Source organism: Myotis nattereri, assembly GCF_964212035.1.
Source record: "Myotis nattereri genome assembly, chromosome: 5".
Lineage (NCBI taxonomy): Eukaryota > Metazoa > Chordata > Mammalia > Chiroptera > Vespertilionidae > Myotis > Myotis nattereri.
The window spans coordinates 89,234,742-89,262,428 of NC_138080.1; the positions used below are offsets into that span (position 1 = coordinate 89,234,742).

General features: G+C 48.6%; 1 protein-coding gene across 1 annotated transcript; it reads left to right on the plus strand.

Annotated features, from left to right (window-relative positions):
* Nucleotides 1-4,852: 4,852 nt before the first annotated feature.
* ARHGEF37 (Rho guanine nucleotide exchange factor 37) lies at nucleotides 4,853-25,821 on the plus strand (the record flags this gene model as incomplete). Its single annotated transcript, XM_081091105.1, is given in 16 exon segments — nucleotides 4,853-5,044; nucleotides 6,793-6,916; nucleotides 9,129-9,276; nucleotides 12,018-12,217; nucleotides 13,567-13,697; nucleotides 14,371-14,475; nucleotides 16,636-16,746; nucleotides 17,533-17,562; nucleotides 17,566-17,583; nucleotides 17,587-17,616; nucleotides 17,618-17,687; nucleotides 17,690-18,027; nucleotides 19,452-19,580; nucleotides 22,914-23,109; nucleotides 24,775-24,932; nucleotides 25,612-25,821. Coding segments are annotated over 16 exon segments (2,184 nt in total). The 5' UTR covers nucleotides 4,853-4,858.
* Between the last annotated feature and the right edge of the window lie 1,866 nt (nucleotides 25,822-27,687).

Below are 27,687 nucleotides of genomic sequence, written 5' to 3' on the forward strand. Positions count from 1 at the left end.
TCTATAAAACAGCGCTGCTATGGAGAGCTTTTGCCAGACCTGCTTGAGGGTCTAGCTTGCAATTAACCTAACTACAAATTAATGCTATTTTTAATATTTAGAAGTTCCCTATAAAGTATCATGTATGCTTTTTGTTTATTTATCACCAGTTATGAATAGTGGGATCTGAGTAGTTCTCCTGAAATCCTATTGGGATCTTTCTAGAGAAGCTGGGCATGGGGTGGTGAATGCCAGCGCTTCAGGCCAGGGATGGGTCAGCAGACCACAGGCAGTGTTCAGGGGCTGGAGTAGATCTGTGCAGCAGACAGATGTGTTCCCGGATCTTTCTAGGCCCTTTGCCTTCTGAACAACCTCGCTGTCCCCAAACACTCACTTTACATATTGTCTGATCCATGGTCAGTGTTTATGGCACAGGACAGAAACTTCTGCTACTAATGCATCCCAAAGGGCCATTTATGTATGCAAATATGTAGTATCACGAGGCACAGAGGAGGACACAAGATGAATTGGTGCTCATCTTGTCTCTCAGAGCTTAGTGTCTAGCCAGGAAAATGAGGCGTAGCCTTAAATAACCCAAGTACAAGGCTGAGTGGGATGCATGCCACTTTAAATATTAGGGAATATTTTAACTTTCAAGAAAAGAACAAAGAACAATAAACAAATGCCTATGGTCTTCCCACCTAGCTTTGTTTAATTTTAACATTTTTGCCATATTTACTTTAGTTTTAAAAAAACAAATAAAACATCTTAGATGCTCAGCAATAAAAAGGAACTATTGATACACCCAACAACTTACATGAATCTCCAGGGAATTGTGCTGATTTAATAAAGTCAGTCCCAAAGGCTTCATATTGTGTGGTTCATATATATACATACTGTATGATTACGTACATTCTTGAAATGCAGAAATGGAGAACAGATTCCTGATTGCCAGGGGTAAAGGGTGGCATGGGGCTGGAGCCAAGGGTGGAAGGCAACATTAAGGATCTTTGTGATGGAACTGTACTATATTTTGACCATCAATGTCAATCTTCTGGTTGTGATATTGTCTTTTTAAAATAGTGTGTTATTTTTCAAGTACAACTGACGTATTATATTAGCTTCACGTATACAACAGTGATTAGACATTTATATACCTTCTGAAGTGATCACTCTGATAAGTCTAATACCCCTCTGACTCCATACATAGTTATGATGATATTATTGACTATATTCCTGTAGCTGTACCTTACACGCCTGTGACTGTTTTCATAACTGGGCTGGACAAAAGTCTATTTTGTCTGATACAGGTATTGCTACCCCTGACAGTGTGTGCATTTTCAACTTTTATGGATAGTGCCAATTTGCATAGCTTAATCTCTTATTTTCAGCCATACCTCTAGCCCCCTTCCCATCTGGCAACTTTCAAAATGTCCTCTGTGTCTTTGTTTGTTTATGTATGCATTCATTTTCTACATAAAAATGAAATCATCTGGCATTTGTCTTTTTCTGTCTGATTTCTTCCACTTAACATAATAGCCTCTAGTCTAGATCCATTCATGAGTTGTCGCAAATGGCGAGATTTCATTCTTTTCTATGGCTGAGTAATATTTTATTGTGTGTATGTACCACATCTATCAATGGACACTTGGGTGGCTTCCATATCTTGGCTATTGTAAATAATGCTGCAATGCACATAGGGATGCATATGTCTTTTCAAATCAGTGTTTTGGTTTTCTTCAGATAAATACCCAGAAGTAGAGAAATGCTGGGTCCTTCTTTGTCTCTTGTTATATAGCCTTTGTTTTAAAGTCTATTTTGTCTGATACACGTATTGCTACCCGTGACAGTGTGTGCATTTTCAACTTTTATGGATAGTGCCAATTTGCTCTTTAGAGTAGCTGTAATAATTTACACTATCACCTCAGTATATGAGACTTCTCACCACTGTCAGGCCAAGGAGTTCCACTCCTAGATATAGCTTGCCTTCAAGAAACTTCTCCAGAGTTAAACAAAGAAGATACAAGAAATGGTAGCAATGTTGATAATAACAGAAAATTAGAAACAACTTTAATGTTGTGGATAAATAACTTGTGGTATAGCCATGTAATGAAATTCTGAACAATAGTGAAAATGAATTCATGAATACTGTATTCATGTATCAACATGGACATCCTCATAAACACTGCAAAGAGGGAAAAAACAAAAACCAAGTCCCAGAAGGGTACAGAGAGTATGATACTATTTTTCAGCGTTTTAAATATGTAAAGCAATGCTACTTATTGTTTAGTGATAAATACATGTCCAGCACAGGCATTAATTTTTTTGGTAAAAATTCAGGATAGTGTAACTTTTGGAAAAGGTGACAGAGGAATGGGATTAGGGAGAGTATCAAAGGGGATTTAGTGGTATCTGAGGCTTTAAAAAAAACTTTTAATTTTGGGATCCTTATAAACTCATATGTTGATGTACGAAATAATACAGAGGTTCCATATACCCTTCAACCAATTTTTCCATCCACAGTCTCACCAACATTTTATTTTTATATTTTGCCAATCTGATGGGAGTGAAATGGTATCTCGTTGTGGTTTTAATTATTCATATTTGTCTAGTTATTAGTGAATTGAGTATATTTTCAGCTGTGTATTAGCCATTTACATTTTTTCTTTTGTGTATTACCTGTTCTTACCTGTATTAATCAGGGTTTAGTTGGAGAGAACACAAACCATTCTATTTTTAACCAGAAAGGGGTTTCCCGGAGGGCATTACGTGTTTACCAAATTAGTGAGGAGCTGGAGGAGCAGGCCACAGCGTGGGCCTTTAGGAATGAATCCCAGAGCAATACTACAGGAAGGGCCTGTGTGGGTGGGGGGATGTTTTTTTTTTTTTTTTTTTTTTTCACATCCACCATTTCACCGGAGTCCTTGGGGACCCCAGTTCTGTGAAGGAGACTATCTCCTGATCCTGCCTGGGCACTGCTGCCCGAGTCCCCGGTTCACTGAGCTCGGCAATGCCCTCTGCCCTGCCCACTGCAGCCCCTGGGACAGCTGCACAGCTCAGCTGCTCCTGCTCTGGTTTTCAGTTCCCTCTGTGTGGGGGTCCTGCTGATTTCCTTTACTCTCTAAGCCCTGCCATACAGCGATAAGGGAGCTTGTTATAGCTGATCTAGCATTTTGATATTTTGTGGTAGGGAGGATTTTCAGGCCATCTTGTCGATTGCCATTTGTATTTTTTAAACTTTGAGATAAAGAAGGTACATCTGGCTGGGAAGATCAGGAAAGGCCTCAGAGAAGATGAGTGTTGGAGGATAGAGACACAGGAGGGCGCCCAGCAGGTGCAAAAGCAGAGGCCAGAAGTGACCATGCAGGTATGGAGAAATGCATGTAACTTTTCGCTGGAGTGTGCCGGGAGCCAGTCCATGCTTGCTGTTTCAAGGAACCTGGCATATATGGCATACTGTTCTTAATATGTTTGCTCACCTTCTTGGCACTATGTGTTTTAACCAAGGTCTCTGAGAAAGGTTGTTTCCCCAGGTAGGGATTTTCCCCTGAAGTTAGGGAGGGAATAAAACCTCTTAACTAAGTGCCAGGTGGGTAATTAATCACTTTAACTACGAACAATCATGCTTAAGCTACATAATCTTTACTCCCTGGAATGGAGATAAGAAACGCCCTAACCTTTGGAATAGAGATTGATAGGATTGGAATCAACTGGTATAAATACAGATGTAACAAGACAGAACTTAGAAGACAGAACCTACACAGAACCTAGACACAGAACCTACAGACAGAAGAACTTTGCTGGAGAGAACATGGCAAAAGATCCTGGACAGAAACTGGCCACAGAACCTAGAGACAGAACCTAGAGACAGAACCTGGCTGAAGAACCTAGAGACAGAACCTGGCTACAGAACCTGGATAGAACATGGCAAGAGAACCTGAATAGAACCTGGTGACTGAACCTGGCTGGAGAACCTGGACAGAACCTGGCTGGAGAACCTAGTGAGGGAACATGGCTACAGAACCTGGCTGGAGAACCTAGCAAGAGAACATGGACACAGAACCTGGCTGGAGATCCTAACCAGAACTTCGCTGGAGATCCAGACCAGAACTTGACTGGAGATCCTGGCTAGAGATCCTGGCTAGGCTGCTGATCAACTGAACGCTGTCTCCGTGTCATTCCTTCTTCGTCGACTCCATCCATACCTTTGGGGACCCCTGGACCTGCTGGGGTTGGACCCCAGCAGGAGTGGTCCGGGAAGGGGAAAATGAGGTTGGAGCGGGACCCTGAGCCACAGGGGGCATCTCACAGCAGAGACTACTGTAGTCACAAGCTTGCTTTCAGGAAATTTAAACTGGAACCATGTCCAGGATGAATGAGTGTGGGTGGCAGCAGGTGGGAGAGGGGTTTGGATTTAGGAAGTTGATCTTGGAGGCTGTGGAAATAGCCCAGATGACATGTAGTATGGCCTGAAAGGGGAAGATGGGGGTCAGAGAGAAGAGGGAACCACTGGGGGTATGGGTGTAGGAGAGAGAGAAAGAGAGAGAGAGAGAGAGAGAGAGAGAGAGAGAGAGAGAGAGAGAGAGACTGACTTAGCTGAACCAGATACAGAAATCTGGGTCAAGAGCTGGGGCAAAAATAGAAGAAAAGCCAGACAAGCACATTGTCCTGGGCTATGAATTTAAAATGTCAACAATTTCCTGAGTTGTGTTCTACCCACCCACAAATGCTAATACACGGTTCATCTTGACTCTATATGCAGCTAAAGATGTTTTCTGGCTGCTAGGTGAATAGTTACCTTTGGATTAGAGACAGCATGTCCCAGTAGAGCTCTTGGAAATGAGTTGGCATGTGCTTGTCTTCCCCAGAACCTGCTGGCATGGCCGATCGTGGGGCCGATGAGCCATCCTCCAGGACAGAGAGTCCAGATGGAGAAAGTCGGGTCTCTGAGGACAGGTGGTCGCTCCATCAGAGGCTGGCCATCAGGGAGCTCATTGACACCGAGGTCTCCTACTTGCACATGCTCCAGCTCTGTGCCTTGGACATCAGGAGCCGCCTGAAGCAGGTACCTGGGTGGAGCCGCACACAGCCTGTCTTTCTAGGGGCAAAATGGGCCCTAGGTTCTCACATTGGCTCCTGGAACAGGCTTGATGGACGGAAAGTCATGGTGGATGTGAAGTCACCTGGATGTAAGCCCTGTACTTCCATTTATTGGCCATGTAACCTTCAGCCAGACCTGGAGCCTTAGTGTGTTCATCTGCTGGATGGGGAGAGGGGTAATCACCTCAGGGATTAAGTGAGCTGATGGGTAAAATAGCCCTTTATCAAGCTTAGAGCAGATTGCTTAAACTGACCTACATTCTCATTGTCTCATTTGGGGGATGGTGGGAGGGAGAGGTTATTACTATGATAGCTTTCTATTTTAGTACTCATTTTTATGTCTTTTTTCTCCCTGATTGAAGAAATGATACAAGCTTTCTCTATAAAACTTCAAGAATTCCCTAACATGTAAGCTCCTTGAGAACAAAGACCATTTAGTTCAATATATCCCAGTTCTTTTTAAAAAATATTTTTATTGATTTCAGAGAAGGAAGGGAGAAGGGAGAGAGAGATAGAAACATCAATGATGAGAGAGAATCATTGATTGGCTGCCTCCTGCACCCCCCTACTGGGGATAGAGCCCGCCGTGGGGCATGTGCCCTTGACCGGAATCGAATCTGGGATCCTTCAGTCCGTAGGCCCATGCTCTATCCACTGAGCCAAACCAACTAGTGCAATATATTCCAGTTCTTGACATATTTATAATGGGCTACAATTAGTGTTTCTTAAATGAATGAAATACTAAAGTAGGTAATGTAGAAGGTGAAAATTCTCTCATATTTTACTCTCCAGAAATTAAGATTTTTTTCTGTAGGCATTAAACAAACAAGAATAGATTGTTACTTATTTTAACAAAAATAAGAGCATACTCTAAGTATTTTTCTATAGTTCATTTTCCCACTTGGTCATGCATCCAGAACATCTCATCTCTTTCTACATATCTATCTCCTGTGTATGTCCCTGCACATAAATACAGGATATCCCCCCAAAATGTATACATACTTTAATAGCTGAGAGTTCAACTTTTAAAATGAAATGTATTTTAATAAACACTGCTTTTATAATTATTCAAAGTGTGTATAAATATTTTTGGGACACCCTATAGCTGTCCAGCATCCTTTTTTTTTTTTTTTAATCCTCACCTAAGGATATTCTTTCCACTGATTTTCAGAGAGTAGAAGGAGAGAGGAGGGGGAGAGAAACATCGATGTGAGAGAGAGACAGATATTGATTGGTTGCCTCCCCGCATGTGCCCCCACTGGGAATTGAATCTGAGACCGTTTGGTCTGAGAGTCGATGCTCCAACCATTGAGCCAATTTGGCCAGGGGCCCGCATCCTTTTTAACAGTGTAATAGCCTAGTTAATAGGGGCTGGAGTTCAGAATACATCTCAAGGTCACGATGGAAGGTGTCATGTATATCAGAGCTGGAAAGAAATCCAACTTTCCACCCTTTTATGACAGATGAGGAAACTGAGGGAAGAAAAATGATAGTTGGCAGCAGACTTAGGGTAATACCCCAGCTTAGCTTTCCATTGTAGAATAATGGAAATAACCTAATTTATAAAATTTCAAAGTCCTTGCAAACATTCCACTGGGGCAATCTTCCCAAGAGTGATGGGCCCCTGGGGGCGTGAGTGTTCTGGACTGTTCCCCAAACAAGTCACGCCACGGACCTCCCAGCAACCTCCCACGGCTTCTTTGTTCCTCCCAGCTGCCACAGGGAGATCTGGATGTCTTGTTCTCAAACATCGATGACATCATCAAGGTGAACAGCAGATTTCTTCAGGATCTGCAGGGGACAGACGCCATGGAAGAGAAACAAGTGCAGCTAATTGGTAAGCAAAAGACAGGGCAGCTGTCAGCCTTAGATTCCTGTGGAGTTGTCCTCAGCGTGGGGTCATTACTGAACTGTGTCCAGAGTTCCAGGGAAATGCAGCTCAATGGGAGTCTGGGTTTGTGACCCTTGGAACCTAGCTTGTCAGAGCTGGCAGGACCCTCCAATAATATCTAGTCCAACCCACCACTTTACAAAAGGGAGAGTACAAGTACTTAACCATGTAGTAGCCCTTTTCATTCTCATGACACCATTACTTATTGATGATTATTATCCCTATTTTACTAAAGAAAAACCCAAGGCTCGGAGAGGTTAACTAACTTTCCCGGGGCCACACAGCTTGACCAGGGAGAGTGAGGATTTGAACCCAGCTCTTTCGGACTCTAGAACCCTAGCTCTTGACCATCCTGCCTCCCTACTCTTCTTTTTCACTAATCCCAGCTACAGGTCGATTACCCTTTGACACTGGGAGTAACTTCTTTGTTGCTGTTACTCCATTATAAGCTGTAACTGGAGAAAGACAAGCGGAGAGGAAATAAGTCTTTATTTTGGTGTCCTGGGCATTCCTGCTACTTTGGACAGTCCTGCTCTCTGAGAGTTTGTCTTCCTCTGTCCCTCAGTCACTGGCACGCCCCTGTCCCTGGCCATGCTGATAGGATACAGTTCCTTTGGCATCAGTCACATTGCTGTGGAAGCATCCGCGTTGGGGAGAATGTGGGAGCTCCCTAGGTCTCATGGCTACACCCAAGTTATCTTTTAGTGGAGATCTCTGGTAAAAAGGCTTCCTGGGAGCCTTCCCTAGATAGATCTCCCACCACTCTCCAAGGGTTTTCCTGGCTTTGTCTTGGTTCATGGCACTCATCACTACCTGGCATATGTACGATATTTACTTATTGTCTGTCTTCTTCTAGAACAGCGGTTCTCAACCTGTGGGTCGCGACCCCTTTGGGAGTCGAATGACCCTTTCACAGGGGTCGCCTAAAACCATCGGAAAACACATATATAATTACATATTGTTTTTGTGATTAATCACTATGTTTTAATTATGTTCAATTTGTAACAATGAAAATTCATCCTGCATATCAGATATTTACATTACGATTCATAACAGTAGCAAAATTACAGTTATGAAGCAGCAATGAAAATAATTTTATGGTTGGGGGTCACCACAACGTGAGGAACTGTATTAAAGGGTCGTGGCATTAGGAAGGTTGAGAACCACTGTTCTAGAATATAAGACCCATGAGGCAGGGGTTTTGTTTCATTCGCAGAGCTTAGAATAGTTCTGGGCATATAGTCAATAAATAAGCAGTTAGTAAATATTTGGTGATTGAAATTTGTGTAAAAGGCTTTACATGCATTATTTCATTTAATCCTCATTTAAAAAAAACACTTGGAGTTGAGTACTATTTTTAAATTAAAAAACATTCATTGATTTTTAGAGAGAGGGTGTGTGTGGGGAGAGAAAGAAAGGGAGAGAGTGAGAGCGAGAGCGAGAGCGAGAGAGAGAGAAAGAGAAAATGAGAGAGAGGGAGAGAGAGAAACAGTGATTTGCCACTTCACTTATTCATGCATTCATTGGTTGATTCCTACATGTGCCCTCACTGGGGCTGGAACCCACAACCTTGGCGTATTAGGATGAGCTCTAACCAACTGAGTTACCCAGCCAGGGCATGAGTACTATTTCTATTCCAATCTATAGATGGGAAAATGGAGGCTTGCCCCAGGTTGCACAACTGGGGAAGGGTTGACTGGAAATCTGGCCCTAGTTCTCCCTGAGCCTGACACCCATCCATGCCTGTCACTTCCTGGGCTGTGCTATAGCATGTTTGTGCTGCATAGCATGCTTACTGGGTTAGTGGTTGTACTTGGCACACACAGTCACTGTAAAGACATAACATGAACACATTTTGTCAACTGTAATGCATTGTACAAATATGAGCCTTATCAATACTATTGCTCTAACTATAGCTACCATGTATTAAGTACTCATAGTGCATTAGCCTGAGCTCTACATCATTCTGTCACCCAGTCCTTCTGGCAAAATGATGGGAGTAAAATGAAACAAATGGAAACTCAGGAAGATGAGGTAACTTGCCCAAGGCGAGAAAGTGGATTAAGCCGGCAGTTGTCTTCCTCACTACCTCCCTGTCCCAAGCAAGGGGCCATACAGACATGCCTTTGTGAACTCCTTGTTGCTTTTCCACTGTCAGGTAACTTATTCCTGGAGTTCCAAGAGGAATTGGAGCGCGTCTATAAGGTCTACTGTGCCAACTATGACCAGGCCTTGCTGCTGGTGGAGTCGTACCGAAGGGAGCCAGAGCTGCAGCGGGAGATCCAGGCCATCATTGAGGCAGTGGTGTGAGTAGAATGGCCAGTGAGAATTTGCTCCTGGTGCATGGACCCCAAGGTCAGGGACCATTGAGGTCTCACCCCCATTTGGTGCTGCTCACACAGCTCCAGGAGTGTCGCAGCAAGGGCTATGCTAGGCTATGCTACAGAAACAAACAACTCCCAATTCTCAGTGGCTTCAGACCACAAAGGTTTATACCTTCCTTTTCCTCCTTGCAGGGTGACTTGGGGCTCTTTGCACTATGCTCACTCTGGGATCCAAGCTGACAATAGCCAATGGTCAGAATTTTGTCACTAATTGTGGCAAGATATCCATCACTTCTCATAATTCATGGGCCAGAACTATTCCCATGGCTTTATCCAACTACCAGGAGGCGAGGATGTCCTATCCTGCACATGTGTCTAGGAGTGGAGGAGCAGAGACATTTGGTGAACAGCTTTGATGACTAACATAGGAAGGGCAGTGAGGTTGGGGGAACCACATGCTGTCAGCAACAGTGTTAGGAGGCAGGTGTGTAACACCTGGGGAGGCCTCTCTACAGATGGCTAAAGTTCTGCCCCATGGAAAAGGCTCAGAACTGCCCCGGGTGGCATCACAGCCAGAGCTGGCACCAGTGGGTGGAAGCTCCAGGTAGAGATATGTAGAGAACAAATTTTTAAATTAAAATTTTGAATGGGTAACATAGTTACATGGTTCAAAAATCTTTAAAACATCCAATTTTATACAGTAAAAACGATCTTCCCAACCTTGCTCCTTTATCCGCTCAATTACAACTCCAATCCCCAAGGTTTAGGTAACCACTTAAAAATTCTAATGGATCTTTGCATAATTCCTTTATGCATATATAAGCAAATTCATGTGTGTGTGTGTGTGTGTGTGTGTGTGTGTGTATGTATTTAATAGCTGCATAGAGTTCTTTTCCAGGGCAGGTTTATGGTTTATTTTATGGTTTATTTAACCATTGTCCTGTTGGTAGATATTTGGGCTGTTACCAAATTTTTACTGTCATAAATGTAGTTGCTGAATAACTTCTACCTTGCTCACCTGAGTTGATATTTATGTGGGTAGATTACTAGAGTAGGACTGATGGAACAAAGGGTTTGTACATTTCACATACTGCCAAACTGCTATCCAAAGAGATATCACCAATTGATACTCCAACCAAGAGCGTCTGTTTCCTCCCATTCCCCTAGTTCTGGGTATTATCTTGTCATTTTTGTTGCCTCTCTGAAAGGCTGCATACAAATTTTTCTCCCAATTACCTTAGACAGGCCGTACAGGTAAGAGGCTGCTGTTACTCTGCAGTGACAGGGTTACTTGATAATTGCGGAGAAGAGATCTGATCTTCTCTTTGAAGACCCCCTGCCTCTGATTCGTGAGGTGACAGTTGTCCCCATGAGCAGTTGGCCCTTTCCTGTGGAAAGTAAGCCCAGAGGACAGATTTTGCCAAAATCTGGCAATTGCTTCCACCTCCCGTGCCCATGGTCAGCCAAGCACTAGGAAACCTTTGGTGAGAGCAGATGGTCGGCGTAGGTGTGTCCTGAAGGTTTGGTCCTAGCCCTGCCTGCCCACTCGCTGCAGGGGGTGGGGTGGTTCTCACCTGCTCTATCTATTTTTAGCCTCTTGGCTGATCTTTGCTGGCCATTTAGTCTGGAGCTTTTTCCTTAGGAAAAAGAGCAAGAGGCTAGCATCTCACAGAGAGGGGGCCGGAGAGTGGTCATGCGCAGCGCTTGTGAGTCTTCATGGAGGAGGTGTGCTTGCACATTGAAGTTTGGAACCTTCTTGGGTTTCTCGAAAGCCAGGACTGAGGGCTACGGGTCATGGTCAAAGAAGGACTGTTGGAGATAACCAGAGCTCTAGAAGGGACCTTGACACTATTAGTTCCTGTGCTTTATTTTTTACTTTTTTTGATGACAAATGTCAAACATATAGAGAGATAGAAGAATGTAATGAACACTCACACATCCACTACCTGAAATGAACCAGTGTTAATCTTTTGCTGTTTACTTCATCTATTTTTACACTAAACTATTTAAAGGAAAATACAGATGTTATGACTTTTTCCCGTACATACTAAATACTTCAAATGCATCTCTAAACATTAAGCTCCCATAATTTTAAAAGCTTTTCTTTTGTGAAGTAGCAGAACCATTTTATTAAATGAAATATCATGTGGATGCCCAATATAGAGAGTCGTGCTTGGGACATATCCAAGTGAGATATTAAATAGGCCATGGGCGTCTGGAACTCCGGACAGAAGTAGAAAATGAAGATCTGAGTTTTGGATGTGTTTAAAGCCATAGGACTAAATGAAGTCAGTAAGAGAGTGGGTGAAGAGGGAGGAGAGGAGGCCCCAGAGCACCCAGCATTGGAGAGAGGCCAGCAGAATTGGCCAAGAGAGCAGTCTGTGGAGTAGGAGACGGACAGAGGGAGTCTCTGAGGCCAAATAAAGAGAGTGTTTTGGTAAAGAGGGAGCGGTCTTCTGTGTTTGCTGTTGGGTGAATGAATAAGCTGAGGGCATAAAACTGATCATTGGGTTTGGTACAAATGGGGAACCAAGTTCCATAAAGGGGGTAAAATGAGAACTAGCAGCTTCCATCTAACTTCTAGACCTCACACATTACAGATGAGGAAACTGGGAGCCACAGAAGGAGGTGACTTGCCTGAGATCACTCAGTGAGTTCAATGACAGGCCCCTGGTGCCCCCAAGGGTGGCCTTTTCCTACCTAATACCAGCCTTCTCCCTCAGGCCACAAGCTGGACCCTCGGGCCTCAGTTTCTTACTGGTCATCCCTCTGCAGAGGATTACCAAGTACCCACTGCTGCTGCAGAAAATTCTGGAGAACACACTTCCCGATGCCAGTGCCTATTCTGTCCTCCAGAGGGCTACCTCTGCCCTCCAGGACGTGAACACCAACATCAATGAGTACAAGAGGCGCAAGGAAGTGGGTAAGGACTTGGGTAATTTAGAGGATACATCAGTGAGCATACTTCCAGTTATAAAAAGCTCATATCAGATTGGCTTCACCAATGAAGGGCAGGTAGTAGCTCATGTAACCACAAGTCCAGAGGTAGGTGGCCTCTGGGTAGGGTTTGATCAGGTTGCTGGGTCAGTTTCCCTATAATTCTCTTGTCTCTGTTCTTTACTGTGTGTCACCATCTTCAGATAGCCTCCCTCATAGTACTACATGGCTGTTGCTATTCCAAATACACATCTGCATACCACACCCCCCAAGATAAGACAGGGCCTTTTTCCTCTTAGCCATAAAAATTAAACTGGAGCTTCACTCTGATAGGACCCACTTGGGTCATGTGCTCACCCTGAACCAATCACTATGGTTAGGGAAATGCCAAGAGCTGATTGGCTTAGTTCTTTGAACCAATTACTGTCACGAGGGGGATGGGATTATATGGGTTGGTTTATAGCACTTAGCACCCACCCCTTGAACTAAAGTGGGAGCAGTTCCATCCAAACCACATGACTGCTATACTGTGGAGGAGAAATGATGGCGGTGGGGGCGGGGGGAGGGTGGGCGGGGAGGAGGGCGGGGAGACAAAGGGCTGTGTATATACCTAGACAGGGAAGGGTGATAAGTGGGGATCCTGCCTCTCAGATTGTTAAAACAGAAAGGTTTGGGGGGAAAAATAAAGCAATGTCCAAAGGAGAGAGAAACTGATTTGCACAACCGAGACAGTTTAATAACGATAATTTAGCTAATGTTTATTCCTAAGAGCTAACTAGGATGTGTTTTTCATTTACTATCTTGTTTGAGCCTCTGAGGCTGGCACTGCCAATCCTATTTCACAGTTGGGTAAACTGGAAGCGTTAGTCATTTGCTCCAGGTCACAGAGCTGATAAGGGACAGAGCCAGGTTTAAACCTCAGGCTTGGGGTCAGGCAATCAGTAGGAAGTTCTGAGCCCAGTTTGGCCCGGCTAACAGTGACTGAGGGACCCCAGGCAAATCACCTCTCACTTGGGTTCTTTAGAAAGTAGATCTGGACCTATCATCTTAGGTGATCCTCCCAGCAATCCCACGAGCTGGCTGGCCTCATTTACAGATGAGGAAACTGAGACCTGAGAGGGGCGACTTATCCAAGTCAAGCAGGCTGTTCAGCTGGGGCTCACACCTCGGAGTGAGGGCCAGCCCTGTGCCTGTGCTCCCTGACTCACCACCTCTCTCATCGGGGTGACCCTGATGTTGAGAAGAGGGCCCACTCAGGTGCCTTGCCAGCTGTGCTGGATGCTGGCTCTCCTGGGTCAGCTTCTGTCCCCACGCCCTCCCTCTCTGTCGGTGCAGCTTCCAAGTACACCAAAGTGGAGCAGCTCACCCTCCGGGAGCGGCTGGCCCGCATCAACACGCACACCCTCTCCAAGAAGACCACCCGGCTGAGCCAGCTGCTGAAGCAGGAGGCGGGGCTTGTGTTGAGGGTGAGCATGGGCAGGGGGAAGGGTCACATCTCAAGGGACAAGCAAGACTGTGCAGGGGTGGGCCAGGGTGCTTAGACTGCCTTCGGAGATGGGGAAGCGGAGGCTCAGGGAGGGAAGTGGTTCCCAGCAGTGATAGCGGGCACAGGCAGAGTTGGCATCCCACTGGATTCTGTGGAACCTGGGGAGAGCTTTCTCCGCTGCACCTTGTACCACTTTCTCTCTGGGACCTCTTTACACAGATAGCAGAGCTAATCTCTGGGTCTGGGCACGGACCCAGCTTTGCTTGATGGCTACCAATAGCAGCTCAGGCTGATTAAGTACTTACTGTGAACCAGGCACTACTTGGTCCACACAATGAAGTTGGTGTTCCTATTCCTCTCCCCCACCCCACGCCCCCATTTTGCAGATGAGAGGCTCAGAGAGGGTAAAACACTTGCCCAAGGTCACACAGCTTGGAAACAGAGGAACCAGGACTCATATGCTTGTGTATTTGATTCTGTGGTCTGAATACAAAACCACTAAGTTGCACTCCCTGCCTCTAATTGTCCCACTCAGCTTTGGGGCAGATCTGAGGAAAGGTGGTCCCCAGTGAAGACTTGGGGATGCAGGTGTATGGTGCACACTGCCCCCTTGTGGATTTTCATGGCTCTCACAAGAATAACTTGACTCTCAGACAGAAGACAAGGAATTTGATGACTTAGAAGAGAGGTTCCACTGGGTGTCGCTGTGTGTGACTGAGCTGAAGAACAATGTGGCAGCTTACCTGGACAATCTGGAGGTGAGGATCCTGCGGTTCATAGTGGGTGGGGCTGGGTTGGGCTCCCTGGGCAGAAGGCATGCAGGGCCCATCCGACAAGCTGGCAAAGGTACCAGCTGCAGGAACCTAACGGAAGAGGTCTTCCCGGGCTGCAGGCCAGAAGAGGGCCCCGGGGCAGGCCATAGGACAGGGGCAGCTTCTGAGCCCATTGAGCTCTCAGGGGTTGGGGTTCCAACTGGGCAGGATAAAAATTCACTGGGATCAGAATCCTTAGAAGAACCCTGTCAGACTGGCACCCAGAGCAGGGGCGGCAAACTCGGGTGCTTAAAGGGGCCAAGTAGGTAACATTACTGAGTGAAGTGTCCATGTATATAAAGCCTAATGTCTGTTTATGAGACCTTTTTGGTAATTAAATCAACATGTAATAATATTTGGAATTTGAATGACTTGAATGAATGAATGAATAAAATCTAAAGGGGCAGTTATTACTTGACTCGGGGGAGTGGTTGCTGTGGGCCCTGGTCAGCCAGTTCTGATTTTAAGGGGAAAAAAAGAAAACTGGAAATTCAGACTTTTAGGTGAAATCTCACAATGTGCCCACGGGAACAGCTAATGAAAAGAAAATTTAAGTGTTATTCAGGCCCAAGGAAATATATTTCTATAAACTGAATTCAGCCTATAGGAACAGCAGCTTGCATTCCCATCCAGCATGTTGTTTTCCTTGTGCCAAAATTCTTGTCATCGATGCTGACTCATTCCATCTACTGTGTCCCTCTTACGTGGCTTTGTTCTCAGGATGTCCATTTGCGCAGACCCAGCTTTGGTCACACGATAATGGGCTATTTGGATAATGGGACTTGGGGTGGCATTACCGGAAGTCGTACAAGGAGCGGGGTGGTCGTTTCAGACTCCTCTGTGGACACATCTCCCCGCTTGTTCCTGCTTCATCCTGGCCCCCCAGTGGAAGGATTCGAGCAGCACAGGGAGAAGGAAGGGAAAACACTCAGGGCCGTGAGGGGAGAAGCCAGAGGCACAGGAGAGACGCATCTGGCTTTGTCGAGGAGGGTCATGTTTGGAGGCTTTCGGGCTGCATTTTCCTAGAGGCAGGACTTACGGGACAGATCCAGGGTGACATGGAATCCCACAGGGACAGAGTGGTTCCCTCTGTTCATCCTGAGCCCAAGAAAAACCTCTTTGGCTGGCAGGCTGCTAACATGGCAGAAGCAGTCTTGGGCTGGGAGCCTTCAGCAGGCAATGGCATCCAGGCAGAACTTCATAATTTTGTTTTCACAGCAATTGATCTTCCATGACTATTTATGGCAGTTATTACTGGCTTTCCCTTTATGGTAGTGTCATAAGGTATTTGTTTTTTTAAATGCATTGTTTTAAGTAGGAATGCTTAGTTGATTTAAAGAAAAGTGTTAATAGAACACGTGGAATATAGACATGGCAAAAAAATCCTAAGGGAGAAATGCAGATGTGTGAATTTGGGAAGCGCTGGAATAGGGAGAAAGATGTCAGTTTAGTCTCTCTATTTTTTTAAATATATTTTTATTGATTTCAGGGAGGAAGAGAGAAGGAAAGTGAGATAGAAACATCAATGATGAGAGAGAATCATTGATCAGCTGCCTCCTGCACGCCCCCTACTGGGGATCGATCCTGCAACCCGGACATGTGCCCTGACTGGTAATTGAACTGTGACCTCCTGGTTCATAGGCCGACGCTCAACCACTGAGCCACGCCAGCTGGGCTCAGCTTAGACAGTGGTTGGCAAACTGCGGCTCGGCAAACCGTGGCTCGCGAGCCACATGCGACTCTTTGGCCCCTTGAGTGTGACTCTTCCACAAAATACTGGCTCTTCCACAAAATACCGACTTCTGCGCATGGACCACGAAGTTTCAATTGCACTGTATGTGCGCTCCCGCATGTGGTATTTTGTGGAAGAGCCACACTCAAGGGGCCAAAGAGCTGCATGTGGCTCATGAGCCATGGTTTGCCGACCACGGGAGGAGGAACTGTCTAATCAACCAAGGTGTCCAAGGACAGAATGGGATGTGCTTCCCTGTCACAGGGGATGTGCAGGCGCCTGGACAGCCTCTTCAGGGGTCTGCTGCAGGGGATGCTGGTGTGAGATGTCCATGACGGGCCATGACTTTCTGTCTCTCATTTGTCCTGGTCCAGGCTTTCCTCCGCTTCCAGCCGCAGCAATATGACCTGGACATGCCCGCGGGGCCTGTGGGGCAGTACTGCAACCTGGCAAGAGACCTTCAGCTCCAGGCCTTCCCTGAGTTTGTGAGTGGAATTTCTCCCTTCCTCTTTCTTTTTTGGGCAGATGACAGGACCTATAAGGATAATATTTAGATGCCAGGTCCTTCACACATTGTCACATCCATAACTACCGTGGGTAGTCAGCAAGGCAGAGATTATTTTTAGTGTTTTACCGATAAAAATAGCCCCAGCTAATGTTTACTGAGCCTCACTGTCTGCCAGGCACTGAGCTAAGCACTTCGCATTCTTCACCTCATTTAATCCTCACCGAGCTGTTTACGGGCTTAGGGGCAGGTACTATTAATAGCCCCATTCTGCAAATGACAGCTGAGGCTCAGGGGGGCTGGCCACCCACATTATTCTGATGGTCGGTGGCAAGCTTGGATCTGAGCCTCAAAGTCTATGCTTTTGACCACCACTCTATACCACATCTTTTTCATTATCCAAGCACAGTAACGATATTAAGAAGTGACATATTAGCCCTGGCTGGTTTGGCTCAGTGGATAGCGCATCAGCCTGCGGACTGAAAGGTCTCAGGTTCAGTTCCAATCAAGGGCACATACCCGGGTTTCAGGCTTAATCCCCAGTAGGGGGCGTGCAGGAGGCAGCCAATCAATGATTCTCTCTCATCATTGCTGTTCCCCCCCTCCCTCTTTCTCTCTCTCTCTTCCTCTCTCTCTCTCTCTCTTTCCTTTCCTCTCTGAAACCAATACAAATCTATTTTTTTAAGAAAAGAGGTGACATATTAAATACCTATTCTGTTCCAGGCACTCTGCTAACCTCATTACCTTCACTGTCCCCATTTTTCAGATGGGCACACTGAGACCCAGAAAGGTTAGATAGCGTGCTAGAGGTCAGAGCTAGTCAGTGGGGGCAGGACTGGAGCCCAGGCCTGTCTACCTTCAAAGCTCCCTTTCCCCGGTGCCCACCCACTGCCACCTCTTTCCTGGGCTCCCAAGCTCCCCTCTCCCACAGAAGCGGCGGCTGGAAGACCTGGTGGGGCAGCCGCTGGGCAGCCTGGCCAAAGCCCTCGCCGGTCCTCACAACCTGATCAAGAAACGCCTGGACAAACTACTGGACTTTGAGCGGCTGGAAGAGAAGCTGCTGGAGGAGGGCAGCGTGACCTACGCGGAGGAGGAGGCCCGGCACACGTACCAGGCACTCAATTCCCTGTTGGTGGCTGAGCTCCCGCAGTTTAACCAGCTGGCCGTGCAGTGGCTGGGCCAGATCCTGGGCACATTCATGGCTCTCCAGAGGGACCTTGCGAAGCAAGTGTTGCAGAGGGCAGAGAGCAGCCTGGCCCAGGTAAGGCCTCCGGACTGGGGGCACCTCTGGGGAATAGCCAGGCAAGGCCATGCGGCCCCTTCAGCCGTCTTTTGCAGGAGCAGAGAGGGAGGTTGGGCCTTCCAAACAGGCCATCAGGTGCCGAGGAGGAGGCTGTGGGGACCTTCTGGATCTCTCTCATGCCTGTTCTCCTTCCATTAGTAGAGTCGGATCATAAAAGCAAGGATGGAGCGGGAACTCCAGGCCATTTCCAGGCCCTGGAGCTCAGAAGCAGAGAGGCTCTGCTGGGAGACGAGCACTTTACAGAGCCTGCCTCCTGGGGTGATGGATACAGCTGTTTCTCCTCTTTGAGGGGGGCTGGGACTATAGGCTTTTCTTCGTTTTGGCCCTCACAGCATTTAGTACAGAGTTCCCTCTCAGATACTCTTTTTGAATTGAATTAGGTCTGAACCGACTGCAGGAAGAAGCATTTATCTTTCCTAAAGGCAGAGGGGAAATCTGATTAGAGGGTATTTTCATTCTCCTCCCATCCTTTAAGGTTCTCTGCAGACCCCGTTGTATTAGGCTAGGATGTGCTGGGCTGGGGAGTGTTACAGATGCCGGTAGGGGAGGTCAACTCTATGAAAGCAGAAAGAGGGCACGTCTTGGTGGGTCCTGTAACGTAGAATGTTAGGGCCTGTCAGTGATTGATGGACTCATCCATGGAGCCTGGGAAAAACCTGCATGGTAGAACCTCAGTCTGTCTGCATCCTGGGGACGGGGGAAAGGAGGCGCTAAATCAGAATCAAGAGCAGCAAGTTTGTTAACAGAGAGGACGTGTCTTTGTTAGCTGTGGGGTCTCACTCACTCCTCGGTTATCTGATCAGAGTGCAGGAGATGCCGAACAGGGCCAAAGTCTCTGGACAGAGCGTTATTCAGAACCCCTTGGGTTCCAGACCAAGCCAGGCGTAAAGAAGAATGTATTGTCTTGCATAATTGGGAGACCATGAGGGGTCGGAGCCGGACACCCAGCTGCATTCAGTACGAATTCAGTACCCAGCAGGGCTCGACTTCACTCCACCCCTCGCTCTGTCCCCTTTGGATTGGCTCTGCTCTCAGGCAGGCCTCTCTCTGTGTGGTGGGAGAGGTGGCTCCTAACAGCTCCAAGCTCTTACCTTCCCATCTCAGAATCCAAAGGAAGAACGACCCTCTCATTCCCAGCCTTCACGGCCTAAATCTGATGGGAGGACTCCGATTGGCCCCACTTGGATCCATTGTCCGATCCTTGGACCAATCATGGGGCCTAGGAGAGGGGGTGCCATAACTGCCACTTCTGTGGCTAGAGCACCATCATGGGCAGGAAAGTGGGGCGCTAGGCAGACAAAAACAACAGCTGACCAGGACACAAAGGCCCGTCGTAACGCACCTGGGTTTACTGTGGGCTGACAGTGTCTGTCCCTACCCAGCTGCCCCACCACCACCTCTCGGAGCCGGCCTTCAGGAAGCTGGTGGAGGACACACTGGGTCAGACCGGTCACCAGCTTCGCTCCTTTCAAGAGAACTTCGAGAAAGTGCTGACACCTCCCACTGTTCAAGTAAGTGACCTCCTTGACCCTTTGTAAGGGGGTGAGGCTCAATCCCCTACTTCCTCCCCCTTGTGTAGTTTCAATGTTTCCTGTTACCCAGGGACACGTTCTCCCTTTCCCTCTCTCCTTTCTCTCTGAGAGCTGGGGGTGGGGGTGGGTGGGATTCACATTCCCATCCACACATGCTCTTCATGGCCAATAAGCATCAGAGAACAGAACTCATGGGTCAAGGGTAAGAAAGCCCAAACATTTTACGATTAAGTAAATTAGGCATAATAATGAGCAAGTGGCATTTAACACCCAAAACTGGAACTTCTTCAAAATTTTCATCAAAATTTACCGTCTCCTTATCACCTTCTCACTGAACCTGCTTTAAATACCAGCATTCAGAACGAGTAAAATGTTTAAATAAGAAGTCATTTAAGTCCTGGCCAGCGTAGCTCAGTTGGTTGGAGCATCGTCCTGTATACTGAAAGGTCAGGGGTTCGATTCCTGGTCAGAGCATATGCCCAGGTTGCAGGTTTGACCCTTTGTCGGGGTGCATGCGGGAGGCAACCGATCCAGGTTTACCTCTCTTTTTCTCCCTCTCCCTTCCTCTCTTTCTAAAATTAATAAAAATATCCTCAGGCAAGGATTTAAAAAAAGAAAATTCACAAAAAATTAAGACATTTAAATTTTCTTTTCACTATGGAATTTCTTAAAAATTAAAGTATAGTTGCTCTAGCCAGTTTCGCTGAGTGGGTAGGACATCGGCCACAAACTGAAGAGTCTCGGGCGTGATTCCGGTCAAGGGCGCATACCTCGGTTGCAGGCTCGATCCCCAGCCTCAGTTGGGGTGTGTGCAGGAGGCAACCAATCAATGTGTCTCTCTCACATCAATGTTTCTCTCTCTGTCTCTCCCCCTCCCTTCCACTCTCTCTAAAAATCAATGGAAAAATATCCTCTAGTGAGGATTAAAAAAAAAAATTAAAGTATAGTTGACATACAATATTAAATTAGTGTCTGGTGTATTCAGAATTTATATACCTTAAGATATAATCACCATGGTAAGACCATCTGTCAGGGTACAAAGTTATTATGATATTATTGAGTATATTCTCTGTGTTGTACATTACATCCTGTGACTTATTTTAAATGCAGTTTGTATGCTCCATAATGGTTTACAAAACTTTGGATGGCCAAGTGCTGGGTTTGTGTGTGTGTGTGTGTGTGTGTGTGTGTGTTTTATATTTTATTGATTTTTTACAGAGAGGAAGGGAGAGAGATAGAGAGTTAGAAACATCGATCAGCTGTCTCCTGCACACCCCCTACTGGGGATGTGCCGGCAACCAAGGTACATGCCCTTGACCGGAATCGAACCTGGGACCCCTCGGTCCGCAGGCCAATGCTGTATCCACTGAGCCAAACCAGGGCCAAGTGCTGGTTTTGGTAAAGTATGTTTCTCTAAAGTATGAGGAAAGGGTATCTTTCAGTCAGTCCGCTTGACGATACCCACATAGTGTATGTTTTAAAAGTAACAGAAGTAGCTGAAGGGATATGGAGCTCCCAGGGTTTCAGAAAATGGAAACTGTGTGTTCAATCACATGTGAGATGTGAAGCGAAGGGTCAGGAGACACCCAAGGTTCCCCAGGAGGAAGAGGGGGCCCGGAGACACAGAGAGACGAGGAAAGGGGCCCAGCAGCGCTGGCCGATGCCAGCAGCCTTCGCACCTGTCCACAGGGCAGAGACCGGCAAAGCCCATCGGAGATGCGTGTCCGCTCCGAAGGGTTGGGGCTGATACTCCTCAGACCACAGCTGTCCCACTCCCCCCCACTGAGGCTGCCCCAGCAGAGTGTTTACTGGAAAAGCAATCCATGCTAATTGCCCCAAAAAAGAGAAGACTTGGAAAAACAAAAGGAAGAAACAAATGGGAACATAATAATACCAGTGCATGTTGGAAATCGGCGCGCGCGCACACACACACACCCTCCTGTAAATTCCTGACTATTTGGCTAAGGGAACAGAACCCACAGAAGTGAGGCGGCCCATCCGGGGACAGCTGCTGTCCTCTACACAGGTAGGCGCTGCCAGACTTGAGAAAGAAGGCACGTATTTGCTACCCCACTGGCTTTCACACTCAGGTTAGCTCCACCGGTCTGAAATACGCGGCCCCATCGCCACACTTCCGTTTTAGGGCCTGTTTGAAACATTGGGTTCTCCTGGTTCTTGATCCCGACTCAGTGAACCCATTGGAGTATGGGCTGTGGCAGAGTCTGTGCCCAAATGTCCCCGAGGGCATCTCTGTCTATCTCCCTATACCCAGCACCTCCCTACCCAGAAATAACTAACCACAGAAACATGGTGAGTGTAAATACATCCATATGTATATAGTAAGAGAAAGAGAATACACTGTAAATCTATATGCAACATTTCCCCTTTCTTCTTTGTTTTATAAAAAGGGGACAGTCACCCCAACCCCCTCTTGTTGATACTTTTGCGGGAAGCAGTGAATGAAAAACAAAGGTTCTGCCAGGAGACTGTGGGATGCGCTGAGTCGTTCTCCCAGCGAGATGGCAGTCCACTTGCTCCTGTGTTTCTGCTGCACCATTCACAAGGCTCACTGTGCCCAGGAAACACGTATGGGCTCAGTAAATACCGGTGGACTGGAAACTCACGGGGTAAAAGGCAGCATTCCCTTCCGCCCCACGTGTGGGAGGGCTCCCTGTGTCTGCCCTGTGCTGGCTGAGGTGCCCGATGCGTAAGGTCTGGTGCCGCATGAAGCTCACAATCGAATGGGTTGAAAGATCCATACCAGGCACCACCCTGAGGGTCAACTTAGCCTGGTGCTAGGGGCAGGATGTAGAGCACCTAAACTGGATCTCTGTGACTGCGCAATTTCAGAACCTGAAAGTAGAACTTGGAAAACTCCAGAAGGTTAGACCTGGGAGGGATTTTATTTTATTTTTTTGTTAATCCTCACCTGAGGATATTTTTCCATTGATTTTTAGGGAGAGTGGAAGAGGGAGGGAAGGACAGAAACATCGATGTGAGAGAAACCCATGGATTGGTTGCCTCCTGCATGCGTCCTGACCAGAGTCTGAGCCGAGGAGGAGCCTGCAACCAAGGCATGTGCCCTTGACCAGAATCAAGCCCGGGACTCTTTGGTCCATAGGCCGATGCTCTAACCACTGAGCAAAACAGGCTAGGGATTTTAGAGGTTAAATGAGGTGAGATCCCTTGGATACTAATTGCATGTGTTTCTCATCTGGCCCAGCTGCCTAGTAGGCAGGGGACTGTGGGCAGATGTTGGCCCCAGCTTTGACACGCTAACTAAAGCACTGCCTCTATCCTTCCTCTCCCCAGCCGCTCCTGCCAGGGGCTGAGCGTCAGGTGCAGGCTCTCCTGACCAAGTATGGCCCGGGAAAGCTGTACCAGGTGACAAGCAACACCAGCGGGTCTAAGACTCTGGACCTGTCATTGCCTCGGGGCCAAATCGTGGCCCTCCTTCAAAACAAGGACACCAAAGGCAACAGCAGCCGCTGGCTGGTGGACACTGGGGGTATGTGGGACTTGGTGGGCCCTTCCCCTCCCTCTGGGAAAACCACCCAACAGGACCAGTGGGAGACACAGGTGCCCTCGGAGGTCAGAGTCTGGCCATGCAAATCCAAGGTGGGAATTGAGCCCAGGTGAAATGCAGGGCCTGGAGTATAGCCAGGCAGGGTGGTGCATGAAAGGCCAAAAAGAGGAGTTCAGTCTTTCGTTGCCACATCTGCTGTCAGGCACCCTGTGTGCTGGGCGCTGTGTACGGGAGACAAGGACCCTGCCTCGGGGACCTCACAGACCAGGGGTGGGCAGAACTTCAGCATCACCCTGAGAGACAGCGGAGGGGGTGCTTGGATCCGGCTACGTGGACAGACGTCTGATGTCCAGAATGAGGGCGAGTTTCCTGTGCACTGGTCACACCCTGGGGGTGTGGTGCTCAGGTCTGAGTGCCCCAGTGTAGCCGGGCCGGAGGGAAGGAGCACCATGAACCCAGAAAGAGATGGACCAGGAGGGAAGGAGCACCATGAACCCAGAAAGAGATGAACCAGGAGGGAAGGAGCACCATGAACCCAGAAAGAGATGGACCAGGGGGGAAGCGGCACCATGAACCCAGAAAGAGATGGACCAGGAGGGAAGGAGCACCATGAACCCAGAAAGAGATGGACCAGGAGGAAAGGAGTACCATGAACCCAGAAAGAGATGGACCAGGAGGGAAGGGGCACCATGAACCCAGAAAGAGATGGACCACGAGGGAAGGGGCACCATGAACCCAGGAAGAGGTGGATCTTCCAGAGAATATGTGACCCAGAGGCTGGGGTCACACAGGAGGACGGGAGGGGTCTGTGGACAGTTCCCCCCACCAGACAGTTCATTGCCATTGCTACTTAAGGATATTAATTTTATTGGGAAAAATAAGTAGGAGATAAACCCATGCCTTTATTTATTATTGTATAGTACGAGACCAGATTTTAAAAAGCAAGTCTGTGAAAACATTAAGAAAACAGGAAAACCCAGCAGAAATGCCGGAAGAACAGTCTCCTGACGCAGCTGAGGAGAACTGAGTGGGGATGAAAGCGAGGCTCCCGGGTGGCGAGGACTGAGCGGGACCCCAGTCCCACCGCGGAACTCGCTGCATGAAGCGGGAGACGGGGCGCAGCCCCCCAGCCCGGCGGGCTCAGCAGTGAAACGGGTGGTTGGTGTGACGACTAGATGACCCGTGCGGGACCTGGCTCTGTGGTGGCCGTTCTAACGACAGCAGCCAGAGCAGCACTGGAGCAGTTGCCACATGAGAAGGAACCGGGCACTTGGAGAAGAGAAAGGCCGTGTCTGCCTCGTGGGGAAGGCTGTCCTGGGCGAGGAAGCAGCTGCCTCAGGGGAAAGGGACCTGAGGTGCAGTTTTCATCCCAGACTGAGAACTTGTTCTCTCTGTCAGAGTGTTCAGAACCGAGTGGGTCGCCTCAGGAGGGAATGAGCTCCCTGTCACTGGGGGTGTGCAAGCAGAAGGTAGAGGCAGCGTGTGCAGGGGGCCGGGGGGTGGGGGCTGAGAGGTTCCTAGATGTCCCTTTAGTGCTGAGAAGCTGTGTTGGAGGCATTGACATCCATGCACGGCAGTGATGTCCTCTCCCACTCGAGGTGGTGGAGAAGGTGGCCTGTAGCCAGTTCACGTTTGGTATGTCCGCAGGACATCGAGGGTACGTGCCAGCGGGGAAACTGGAGCCCTACCAGATCGTCCCCCGGGAGGAGAAGCTCAGGGTGCAGGCGGGGCCTTGGGAGGACTCCCGGCATCCGACACCGGAGCCCACCCCAGCCCTAGTTGCCTCTGTCCCAGCCGGGACCCAGGTGAGTTGGGGAGCGGAAGGGGGCTTGTCTGGAGGGGGGCTCTGATTTTTCTCCTCTCTGGAGGGGCCACTACCAGTGAGTCTGCGGCCTTGATTGGTAGCTACACCAGTGTCCTGTCCAGGGGGTGGGACCCAGAGAAAGGACGTGCCAGTGCATGCTCCCACATGTAGTACACAGAAAGACGTGTAGCGTGTGATGGTATGCACATCAAATGTTCAGAGACAGAAAGACCAGTGGTGGGCAGGGGCTGAGGGAGGGATGGGAAGTGACCACGAACTGGTGTGGGGTTTCTTTTTGGGGCGATGAGGATGTTCTGGAATTCGACAGTAGTGATGGTTGCACAGCCAGGTGAACACATTAAGAGCTACCCGTGTGATTTTGAATAAAAGCCTTAACTTCTCCGAGTCTCAGTTTCCCTATCTGAAAAACGGGGCAAATAGAGTCAGAATTGTGACAGTCAAGACCAGGCAAAGCGCTAGGACAGAGCCTGCCTCACTGTGGGTGTCAGCAGCAGAAACAGAAAGGCCACGGATGTGCTTGGAAGGCGATGCCTGCCCAGCAGTGGGGGCTGATGGGCTGGGAGGGATCCACAGCCTCCTGGGCGGGGGGGGGGGGGGGGGGCGCGGGGGGGTCTGTCTGTCTTCCCACCCTGACCACGGCTGTCACTCCCCCGTTTCAGGTGGTCGCCATGTACCCCTTTGTGGCCAGAAACAGCCACGAAGTGAGTCTGCAGGCAGGCCAGCCGGTGACTGTCCTGGAGGCCCCGGACAAGAAGGGGAACCCGGAATGGAGCCTTGTGGAGGTGGCCGGACAGAGGGGATATGTGCCTTCCAGCTTCCTGGCCAGGGCACCGAGCCCGGCTCCCTGGGGCTGGAGGCTGCCCTCCTAGGCTGCCCTCCTTGGAGCCCAAGTTGCCAAGGGATGAGGAGGATTAGAGGCTGTGACCCCAGGAGGGAAGAGAAGAAAGAGAAGGCAGGGTGGAGGGGAGAGCAGGCCAGCATGGGGTGAAGGGCACCCAGGAGGCAGCCAGAAGAGCTGGGTGCTGCCCTTGCACAATGCCTGGCGTGGGCGGGCACGGAAGGCTCCAGCCAGGACGGCTTATTTGTCTTCATGAGGAGGTGGTTCCAGCCTGGAGTCGCAGCATGGGGGATGGCAGGTCAAGTTGATAAGGATTTGCCGTCGCCAGTGGCCAGTCCTACCGGGGCCCCCATCTGGGCCTGCCCAGGCGAATGTCACCCGAGTGCTATGTGGGTGTAGGGAGGGGCGCCGGAGAAGCCCAGGGCTGCTGGCCTGACAGTTCACTTCCTGCATGTGGTCCAGGAGGCACTGCAGCCAACCAGTCTGTTGTCTCTATTTCTCCATGCTGGGAGTGAGCTGTCCTGGGCAGCGAACCCCTGAGAGCCCTCTCTAGTTGGGAAGCGGGTTCTTGTTGGGGCAGCAGGAGGTTCCCAGGACAGTCTTGCCCAGGCCTGAGAGTGGGTGTGGCCAAGTCACAGTTCTGGAATGTGTGTAGGTACATTCAGAGCCCGTGCCAGGGGAGAGATTTGGAGGGTGTGTGAGGTGGGGTGTGCGAGGATGTTGCCAAGCAGTTGCACACCGTTGCTGTGTTCTCTGAATAGGGCACAAAGGGACATGCAAATCACAGAGGAGACTGAAGCAGGTGACTACAGGCCCGGTGGGTGGGGAGGTTAGGTCATGCTTGGTTTCCTGTTTCTGGAAGCAGGGGGACCCCGGTGGTTTCAGGAGGCCACTGAGGGCCTGGAGCAACAGGGGACGGATGTCAGGTGACTGTGGGACCTTCCTTCCACTTAGGACACAACCTCAGGTTTCCCATCCACAAAGCCCTAACTCACAGGATTGCGGTGAGAATGGCATGAGGCGTGGAAGGGCGTGGAAGCTCCTTGCAAATTGTGAAGCACATATAAATGTAAGTTACCGTTGGTAGCAGGATTTGCCGGAAGTGGTCTCAGGTTGGCTCCCACATCAGCATTCATTCTGCTACTTCCCGTGCCCACGGCAGGCATTATTAGTCCACGTGGCGTCCTTTCCCATAAACCCAGGGTCCTCCACAGGCTCCTTCTCAATGCTGCAGTCCAGGAACCAAGCTCGTGAACTTGGTGAGATCAAACCTATTGTCATGGCTTCCTAGACCTTGGAAATGGAAGCCCCTCAATAAAAACTGACCCATTGGGGCAATTCTGGGTGCAGCTGCTGTTGAATCACCTCTAGGATGTCACTGTGGGCGGAGGTAAATTGCGAGGCTCACAGAACACAGGGCGACCCAGCACGATCTTGAATACAAACGACAGAATCTGGGGCCAGCCCAAGTTAGTGTGTAAAACAGGTGGCAGTTGAGACTTCTTTCCAAGAACATCTCTATGTGGTTATAACTGCAGTGCCTGGGTTTTAGAGGGCTTTTAAGATGTATCTACACGTCTGTGCCAGACAGCCTGCACCTCACCTCCTCTGGGCTTGTGAAAGCGTGAAGAATGCATAATGCAAGGGAAGCTGGTCCCCACAATTCCTTTCCCAGCTCCAGTTCACTCTATAAGATGCTCTTGACTCATTTTCCGTTCTCTCTCCTGCTCAGCTTTCTGATACAAATAGGAAGCAGAGGGGAGCAGATAAAATGAGAAATCCATGTGTGGTCCCACCGTACTTACCGAGAGCCTGCCCTGGGCTGGAACCCTTGCCCAGGGTTTCTCAGCGCAGCTGCTCACCACAGTCACCTGGGCAGCTTCCCACTGTGCCTCAA